Source organism: Ctenocephalides felis, unplaced genomic scaffold (genome assembly GCF_003426905.1).
Source record: "Ctenocephalides felis isolate EL2017-DRISC unplaced genomic scaffold, ASM342690v1 CF-g0.4_SCAFFOLD_00845, whole genome shotgun sequence".
Lineage (NCBI taxonomy): Eukaryota > Metazoa > Arthropoda > Insecta > Siphonaptera > Pulicidae > Ctenocephalides > Ctenocephalides felis.
This window is the reverse complement of record NW_020536999.1, coordinates 85,560,214-85,571,112: the sequence shown is the minus strand read 5'-3', so window position 1 is coordinate 85,571,112 and position 10,899 is coordinate 85,560,214. Positions and strand designations below refer to the sequence as shown.

The window sequence follows — 10,899 nt, the reverse complement described above, 5'->3', positions numbered from 1 at the left end:
TGTAATAATTGTGTTTGAAGAATTAAAATTAACATACATTTATTGACTGCTTGTATTTTTAAAGTAAAACTTCTTAGGCGCGACTGGGGTGTAAATCTGTGAGAATGCAACGGAATTTGCGTTACGCCCGAACTGTACGTCATTCGCTCTCGATGAATTCATTTCTATACGGGCCGATTGTGATTAGTCGTCGTGTCGCGTAAATAGAGATCTGTTGTTGTATGCGTACCGATATCACCAAGGAAATCGGCATATATAAATAAACATTTTAAGGTTACATCGTAGTACAAATCTTGATTTAATAAAACAAATGCCAGAATTAGAAAAATATTTTACTCTGTTCCCCATAAATAATTATAATGAAAGTGACAAAACAAATAAAACATTTTTGCCGTGTACTAAACATAAGTTTATTAAATTAATTTCTATATTATTCGTAGTTTCTATAAATCTTTGAAGTTATTAAAATAGAAAATATTTTTTAGACAGGACAGATATTACAGCTACTCAAAGAATAAGATTATATCCAGCAAAAAAATAAAAAAAAAATATTACATGACGCATAAATAAATAAACATGAAGAGTGAATTGCAAAAACAATATTTCTTCAGGCGTTGTTTAACATTGTTTGTTTGTTTGTTTGTTAACACGTTGTTTATTTATCTATGCCGATTTCCTTGTTGATATCGGTACGCATACAACGACAGATCTCCATTCACATACACGACGACTAATCACAATCGACCCGTATAGAAATGATTTCCTCAAGAGCGAATGACGTACAGATCGTGCGTAACGCAATTTCCGTTGCATTATCACAGATTTACACCCTGGCGGCGTCTAAAGAAGTTTTACTTAAGAAAAAACAGATAAATTTTGACGCATACCGCCATTTTGACATTATCATGAAGTTAACTTCAGGTTTAAAGCGCGATATTTAAATCGCAAACATTAATTTAAACAATGAATGTTTTGAGACTTTAGTATATTACATTACCAAATAATTCATTACAATTTATTACATTCTTATCTTGCGTGAAAACGATTTCCTCGATATAAACTTTATCATTATATCTCAATATAAACTATATCAAATTAGATAACAAAAAATCATCATGTAATCAGGCAAGTATTTAAATCATTAAATTAAAATAATAACGATAATAACTTACTGTTTTCTTTTGCATGTTTCACAAATATAAGGGTATGGTCCAGTATGAATTCTTTCATGACGATTTAATGTAGATTTTATTGTATTGCATGACCTACAATGTACAAAAGCGTTCATCAGTACTACTTCACTCGTTTGATTTGTACTGGTGGCCACATCTTGCTCATCAATCAGTTCCTGCTTTATTTGTTCATCTATCGTTATCTCAGATTCTAAAAATCGCTGTAGACATATTTCTTCATTTTCTGGACATATTTCAGTTCGATTTGTACTAGAGGCCATATCTTGCTCATCAACCGGTTCCTGCTTTATTTGTTCATTTATCCTAATCTCAGACTCTAAAAATCGCTGTAGACATATTTCTTCATTTTTTGGACATATTTCAGTTATTTCATAATTATCTATTTCTTGTTTCTTTTGAGGATATTGAATTGGTAACATTGCTAAAAGATGTTTATTGATTGTTTGTCTTGAGCGTGGTTTTCTTTTCGCCAGTTCTTCTTCAACAAACTAGAAAAACAATTTTCTGTAATTATAAATATAATTTGTGCATGAAAATTAATTAAGATGAATATTTATACGAACTCCGTTTCGCCACCTGATTTTATTACACAACAGTAATGAATTTATTTCGATTACAAAAATAAAGTGTTTTTTAGTTGAACTTCTCTAAGTAAATGAAAGTGAATTCGCAAAATATCCGTTTCATTGAAGTGCTCTTTGGTAAACCACATTTTTTTTTTGGTCTGGCGTTAACACAAACAAAGCGGATGGTTTCCCAATTCGTGAACAGGCAACGTATAACTGCCCATGTGAACAACAATGATTTTCTTAATAATTTATTTGAAATTTATCCCGCAAACACTAAGCGATTGGCCTTGCGACTTGTTATTGCGAACACAAGGCGAACTGGATATAGCAATCATTTGAAGTCAAACGGAAGACCAGTCGGAATCATTGGTATGTCACCAAATCGCCAGCAATTTTTGATTGAATTGTGAAATTCAGTGCGTGTACATCATCATTCTTTGCGGCAGGAATTGCTCGTTGACTTAACCAAGCATAATTCTGATAATACTAATGTCATTACTCGAATTTTTAATTACGGTGCGTGAAGTTCCAGCAATTTGCATTGAGGCACCACTAATTTTCTTAGCTATAAGGCTTGCAAAGCCCGAGACCTTTCCAACAAATGCAAAATTTTCGAAATCGGTTTGTGCGTTCTGGACTTATATCGTCAAGAAAGAAAACCCGACTTTTTTTATATACTCGTATATGTAGATATAAATCATCTAATAAAACTGTGTTTTGTGAAAAAAATTAAAACGAAGAATAAAGATCCAAAATTAACTAGTTGGTATTGGTATTTTGCCTTGAGGCAAGTTACATGAACTTCCCGAACTATGTGTAAATCATCGATTCAATCAATAAAAAATAAATTAATTTATGAGTGATTAAAAGTATTCCGAGTGGATTCATTACACATAATTGAAAACGAATGAACACGTTGTCTCGGAGTATTTTCTAATAGCTAATTTTGACAAATCAATAATTTTTAAAATTGAACCAGTTTTCGTAGGATTTTAATGATTTAGAATGTTTACTAATGCCAAGTACTCTATCGTTATACCAAGTAAATCGTCTAATTTTAATTTTAACAAACGTCAAAAAAACTACTCATTTTCTCAAGCTTTGATGAATTTTTAAAATTAAACTACTTGTCGTAAGGCCGTAATATTTCAGTAAGTTCTATAAGACCATGATATATTTCGGCAAAAAAAGCTCCATAAAAATCGGTTTAAATTTTTTCTCAACATTTAATTATAAGAAAACGGCTCGGTAGATTTTTACCTAAAAGTAATCAGTGTCATTTCCAACTAATATCTTTCGAACAGTTTTTGATTTTTTAAAATCGATTCGGTAGTATGAGCTTAATAAAATGTGGACGAAAAGTGTAACACTTTTTTCCAAATTACAAAGAAAAGGCTCGGCAAATCGTCGCACAAAACTGACAAACGACAATCCTCATACGTTTTAGAGCAAACGTTGATGGAAGTTCTAATTTTGACAAACGCCAAAAAAACGGTACTAACTTTGATGAATTTTCAAAATTAAACGATTTGTCGTAGGGCCGTAATATTTTAATATGATCTAGAAAACTATGAAATCTATGACAAAAAAAATCATGAAAATCACCGAAAAAATTTTTTAACACTTTAATTTTAATACAAGAAAACGGCCCGGCCGATCTTTACCAAAAACTAATCAGCACGATTCCCAATCAATATCTTTCGAACGGTTTTTGAATTTTCAAGATCGATTCAGAATTGCGGGCTAAAACGCGGACGAAAAATTTTTCACTTTTCTGCTATTTACGAAGAAATGGTTAGGCCGATCGTCACACAAAATTGATAAACGATAGTCCTCATCGAGATACATCGAATGGCTTATAAAATTTTGAAATCGGTACAGCCGTTTTTGAGAAAACGTCGAATTACAACAAAAAAAACCGTTCACGCACACGCACAAACACACATACATATACTTTTTTCAAATTTGGTCTCATTCGATTCAGAATGGCTTGAAATGTCGAGAAAACATAAAATTAGTGAGTCGGATTTTTTGACGAAAACAGACGGAAGTTAATAAAATAATTAAGAAATAAAATAATTGATAAGGGAGAAATAAATAATTTGATAATTTTTAAAATAAAAAAAATATGTCAAAATAAATATTTTTTTTTTCAAAAAAGAAATTTTTTTTCAAAAAAAAGTATTTTTTTGTCAAATTTATAGTTTCTCAAAAATCTAATTTTTGCGAAGTATTTTTTTTTTTAAATGTCAATTGTTTTTAAAAAAATAATTTGTGGTACGGAAAGTTCCACCAATTTGCCATAAAGCACGATGCCATGCGCTCCACTAGTTTTTTCTTTAAAATGACATCTATAAGATAAAAGTGAACCTAAACTAGAATATCTGCCAATTTGGTGTACTTATGTTCATTGATCATTTGGACCACCAATTGGCATTTCCTTCACAGGTAAGTCATAGTAATTCGAAAAACGAAACGTAAATCAATTGTTTATAAATATTTTTGTTTCAAAACCTTCTAAACATTTTGGCATACCTTAGGAAAAATAAAAGTATGATTGTGTATTTGCTGTTGCATTTTTTTGTTGACGTTTTTGAGACGAATCAACCGATTGAATTATTCAATTGTCGGGAAGATGTGCTGATTAGTTTTTGGTAAATACAGTTTTCAAATTAAAAAAAAGTCAAATTCTTTCAGTTTCCAAATTTTTTCAAAGCTTTTAAAAAATTTAAATTACAACATGGAAAATTGCAGCAATTTGCCTTAAGGCACGATGCCATGCACCTCTAGTCAACTTGCAACTGGTAAAAAAGTTGGCCTCGCAAACGAATTTCGCCGACGCCCACGCATGGTCTAGCGCCGCCACTGCGTACACACATATATGTACAATTTGAAGTATACCAACATGTTGAAACTTGAAGATAAAAAAAACATTTTCGATTCTTTTGAAATTGTTATAACTTACCCAACGCAAAGTTAAAAATTATATCTAAATCATTTAAAAAAAAGAGTGCGCGTAAGGATCACACGCGTAAGGATTGAAGTAAAACTCATTCGCTACTGTATAAAGTAGCAAATTTAAGTTCAGTAAAACTAAATACATCATACAAATTGTTATAATTTTGAATGTTTATTAGTAATATGGTAACACTCGTGATGCACACATTTATTAGTGTCGTCAATCATTATACACATTTATATAATGATAAATTATAAATTATATATTTATGATTGTGAACAATAATGTAACCAAAGTCGTACTTGAAATATGACATGATCGTTTTAAAGTAATTGCTGATTAATAAATTCTATAATATTCATTCACACAGTGGATTATATTAAACAACGCCTAAACAAATATTGTTTTTGCAAATTAACTCATCCTGTAAGAATTGTGTTTGAAGAACTTCATGTAATTAAAATTAACATACATTCATTCACTGTTTGTATATTTTAACTTTTTCGCTGACGATATAATCTCATTCCTTGAACAGCTGTAATATCCGTCTTGCCTAACAAATTGAAGCCATACTTTTATATTTGTTTTATTTATTAAGCCCTGCACATAGCTTGATCTATGTATAGGTGAAATTAACCTTTCAGATACAGTATCTAGTTTAGGAAGATAATTTGGTATAGGTAGAAATACAAATCCGTTAAATTTACACAAAGTGGGAATTTTACCCGAATTTAATATCTTTCGAAAGTTTGACATACAACCTGATTATTTCAATCAATATTGAAAAAACATTATTAAGAATTTTTTTTGAGCATCATTTGATATTTCTAAGCCACTTTGAAGCCAAAGTCGATCACACACAAAACATACATAGCCAAAGCTATCATTTCTTACGCAGCGCAAATTTTTCCTTAGTTTCATTATTTATTTGCGATCATTTGCACTACAATTATTTATGGGGGACGAGATAAAATATTCTTCCGATCCTGACATTTTTATTAACTCACGAATTATACTGCTAACCCATGTCGCGCCTAAAGAAGTTTTACTTCAGAAAATGTTTAGAGAATACGAGCTAAATACAAGACTCAAGTGAAAGTCGACACATTTTGTTTTGTTTTTGACATATGATTTGACATTTGATGTATTTTTTGTTTTGCTCGCAGACTAGATCGAATAATTGCGATAGCTGCGCTTACTAGCGTCGCAGTCTTCAACTTCACGTTGGTGTTTTCGTTGCATTTGTACGGATTTACACCCATGTCGCGCCTAAAGAAGTTTTTACACCCATGTCGCGCCTAAATAAGTTTTACTTCAATAAATTGTTTAATTAAAAAAGTAAAATTTTGTCTATTAAAAAGGGCGCCTGAACGGATAGGGCAAGGCGACAGAAAGCTTAATCCGCCACTGGTCCCAATAATATACAGATAGATAGATAAATGTAATATATAAGCTATACTTTCTGTATCTCTGCCTTCCGTTTTTCGTGACGCAATATTTGTTGTTTTGCAATACGCGATTTACGTTGTCGCATTCGTTCAATTTCAAGCCTGGCTTCTCGTTGTTCTGGTGTTTCCGCCTTACGCTTCTGGATGTGTCTTAGTCTCCTCTTCTCTCGATCGGCGGCTCGTTCTTCCTCAGTCATATTCAAACGGCGTCTTTTTGCTCTTCGTGCCTCTCGAGCATCGCGGTTGATTATTGACTTGCGAGGAGCCATTATTTCGGTTATCACTGAAACATAAAAAAGTCATTTTTAGTTTTATTTATAATCATGCTCTATGCAATAAGTACATTAAGCTACAACTAGCAAACCCGGCGAACTCCGTTTCACCACCAGATGGTTTCATTTTATGTAATAGAGATGGGTAACTCACTCCGGAGTTATCACTCCGATACAACTCCTCCCTAGGAGTGAATCCGAGTGGAATTGTCTCACCGGATTTGTCATATCCGACTTCCCTAAACTGGTACTAAATCTGTTACTGCGTTGTTGCTTTGGGAAGGAAGCTGTCGCTTTCTCGTCTCACAGGCAGTTTTATGATCTTTTAGGTATACGTTTTTTTTTCAGAAAATATTATTTCAAAGATACAGAACAACGAAATCGTGCTTAAGTGTGAATAGCTCCAATGTATAATTTATTGAATAGTGAGGGGACATATTTCTAGCCACGACAATCTTTGGCCGTGAATGACGGCAATCAGGAATATACACACCGAAAAATACACGAAACAAAATACATTTAATCTGGTTTTTCCATAGCCTGAAATAACAATACTTTAGACTGCAAAGTATATCAGTGACGTCAATAGTATTTTTAAAAAAAATTAGAAAGCAGAAGTATTATTATTTGGTGAAAATATTTTATGATCAATGTTTTGCTTTTATCACAAAGTTTACTAAATTATTTTTATATAAAACTAGCCGACCCGACAGACTTCGTCCTGTCAAAAAAAATTTTAATGTGGCGGTGTTTTGTTTCTATCTTTTTTCTATAATTTGCAAAAAAATATCCTGAACAGAACCGTCACCCTGGTAATAATTCGGGTGTGAATTAAAACTAATTAAATAAAACACTATAAGCATTTAAAAGTAAGTAATTTTATCATGTAAATCATAATTCATAAATCAGTTCAATTTTCATTGTAGTGCTTTGTGAAAACAATGTTTTTTTTTGATTACCTGGCGCATAGACAAACAATCTGATGGTTTTCCAATTTTCCACGGGAACAGATAACATACAATTTTCCATGTGAGAAACATGTTTTTTCAAATTAATACCACAAAACACTTAATGATACCATAAACGCACTGGAAACTGTAGTCGTTTAATCTCAAATGGCACATCAGTCGGAATCATTGGGATGCACGGTGCGAGAACATCTTCTGCTTTATACTATCCTTTCAATATAGTTGCTCACATCATGTTGTTTGGTAGTTTTTTTTTCGCTAACCTTGTTCCGTTGCAAAAGCGCGGTTGGTCGATATTTCGCAACATTATAATTGCCGAACCAACCTTAATTGAAGATTGTGAGGTGACAATCCTAGCAGATCCAGCGAGTTTAAAAACTCCGGTGGATCGTCTTGGTTAGTTGCCGAATCAACTAATTCGCCTGTAATTTGTTCTTGAATTTTGAAATTTAATTCATTCACATCAATGTTTTTGGCTGCCAATATAGCTCGTTAATTAATAGAAAATATTTTCTATGTTTATATAAATATATTAAAAATTAGATTATCAAAAACTACACAAAATGTCATGACATAGATTATTGTTTTTTCTACAAATTTCGTTGCCTACTCGATTAAAAAATTAAAGGGCTATTTTTATGGTTTTTCCGGCAATTATTCGATTTTTTTTTCTCGCCGTAAGAACCATGCTTGGACTTCAACAAACATTTAAAAAAAATAATTGGCCAAATTGGTCCAAGCGTTGTTGAGTTATGCGCTTACCAACAAATTTTGCGATCCATTTTTATATATAAGATTAATCGAAAAAAAATTACGAGTCATTGAGACGATCATGTGGTTGACCGAAAAATGTTTAAACTCGTCATTTATTTTTGAATTTTTTAGAAAAATTATATTATTGATATTTTTTAATTTATTTTATTCATGAATTTTCATTTCAAAAATTAAATGGTATTTGACAAATTCTTAGATGCATCAAATTTAATGCATTATGAATACATTTGTATCGAGTATTCGGTTTCAAAGTTGTCGGAGTCGTGGAGTTGTTAAGCAGATCTAACTCCCCTGAAGCGGAGTCAAATCCGAGTCGATCCGGCTTCGGATATGATAAACCCATCTCTATTATGTAACATTTCGTTTGGCGATTAAATAATGAAGAAAAAAAAAATTGTGTTTCATATTTAAAAGAAAAAAATTTACTACATTTCACAACAGTAATGAATTTATTTCGATTACAAAAATGAAGTGTTATTTAGTCAGGGGCGTAACTCCGCCGTATCAAAAATACGGGGCCCCCGAGCCAGGGGGGGGGGCAAAGAGCGCAAGCAGAAAGCAAAAACAAAATTTTAAAAAAATTGAATAATTTTAACGTAGTTTGCATTTCTTTTTGTTATCGAGAAGTATTGAACTTCAACTTGTAAGCTAACGCTTTAAGAGAATTTATATCTGCTGCAATATTTCTGCAAGCTCTAGCAATCAATTCAATTAGTAAAGCTTTTGCACATCCGATAAGTCAACATTCTTGTGTAGATATGAACAAATATATATAAAACTAATCCAGTTTATACATTCTCCATCGAAAATTGGAATTTGAAATTTTTATAGTTATATTTATAACATTTTTAACTACCCGAAGGAGAAGTTTATGTTTTCATAAAAAAAACCTAATCGCTAATTTTATGTTTTCTCGGCGTTTCAAACCATTCTGGATCAAACCGAACGAAATTAGGAAAAAGTATGTGTGCGTGTGTGAACAGATTTTTTTGCCGTAAATCGACGTTTTCTCAAAAACAGCTGGACCAATTTCAAAAATTTGAAAGCATTTGATGTATCTCGATGAGGACTAGCGTTTATCAATGTTGCGCGACGATTAGCCGAGCCTTTTCTTTGTATTAGGTGCGCAACTAAGTTCTCGCTGTTTGTCAGTATATGGCTCTACCAGTAAGGGTTGGTCGATTTTGACAAATACAAAACGTCATGAGCAAGCTTAGACATATGGCAAACAAACTGATGCGACACATAAGTGATTTAGTTTTTGCATTATATACTTCTGATCAAATGAAAATGTCTAATGTTATGCCAAATAATCGCCATTTGCGGGAAGTGTTGATTTTCTTCTTCTCATTCGAAAAAAAAACGGCAGCTCAAGTTCATCGAGAGCTACGGAAATGCTACTTTGGGCGAATCAGCATGTCGTGATGGGTTTTGTCGCTTCAAAAACGGCGATTTTAATGTTGACGACCTTCCTACTAAAGGAAGGCCAAAACCTTCAAAAACGCTAAATTGAAGGCCCTGCTCGAAGAGGATTCGTGCCAAACTTAAGAAAATCTTGCTTCAGAATTAGGAGTCACCCATCAAGCCATTTCCAAGTGATCACATGTTGGGGAAGATTCAGAAGTAAGAAACTTGGGTACCTTGTGAGCTGAAGCCAAGAGACGTCGAGCGTCAATTTTACGCCTGTGAACAACTGCAGCAAGAAAACCTGTGAACCAGTGGCAAGAAAAGAAGGGTTCTTTATCAAACCGTCACAGGTGATACAAAATGAATGCAATAGAGCAATCCAAAAAGAAGAAAATCTCGGTTTGGCCAAATATTCACTACGAAGGTTATGCTTTGCATATGATGGAACCAGGTCGGTGGTGTTATTTATTATGAGCTGTTGAAACCGAGCGAAACCATCACTGGAGAACTGTATTCAACTCAATTGATGCAATTTAACCGAGCACTGCGCGAAAAACGGACACAATACGAGCCGAGTGATTTTACTGCATGGCAAAGCTCGGCCTCACGTTTTCAAGCCCCTTAAAAACTTGGGAACGATCAAATAAAAAGTCCTACCCCACCCCGCTACATTCCCCAGATATTGCACTGTCCATTTTTTACATGGTCCGTTCGATGGCACATGGCCTGGCTGATCAGCGGTTCAACTCATATGAAGACGTCAGACTTGGTTCGTGAATAGCCTCAAAAGACGAACTTTTGGCGCCAAGGTATTCGAGCTCTGCCAGAAAGATTAGGCTGAGATGTGTCCAGCGATGGACAATATCTTGAATGAATCCATATGTAAGAGTTTTTTATATAATAAAGTTACATTTTCATCGAAAAACAGCGAGAACTTAGTTGCGCACCTAATAAATAAATATTCCTTTAATTTTATATATTTTTATATTTTGTAAACAATTTTTGAAGGAGGAGGGGCCTCCAAACAAATTTTGATACGGAGCCCCGCCAAGACACGCTACGCCCTGTAATTAGTGGAACTTCTCTAAGTAATTCATTAATCCAATGTCAAAATTTTCATCATCACCGTAGTTCGCAGTGGGATCATATTGAAATGCCAAGCGATTGTATGATGCCAATGATCTTATTTGTGTGCTCACGCGTTGTCTCAACCGGGCATTTTCTCTTATTAAATTTGTCTTTCTTCGCTTAAGTTCCGTGAATACGCTTGTTGCTGGCTTGCATGTCTTGCGCGGCGGCCGATGTTCCC

At 33.4% G+C, this 10,899-nt stretch overlaps 1 protein-coding gene across 1 annotated transcript in view; it reads right to left on the bottom strand.

The window, feature by feature from the left end:
* Positions 1-1,168: 1,168 nt before the first annotated feature.
* The window catches only part of LOC113391229 (apical junction molecule-like), a 31,200-nt gene continuing 21,469 nt past the window's right edge, over positions 1,169-10,899 (bottom strand). The window contains exons 6-7 of the mRNA XM_026627178.1: positions 6,181-6,452; positions 1,169-1,681 (exon numbers count right to left, since the gene is read on the bottom strand). Coding sequence (XP_026482963.1) covers positions 1,169-1,681; positions 6,181-6,452 — 785 coding nt within the window. The remainder of the gene's footprint in view (positions 1,682-6,180; positions 6,453-10,899) is intronic.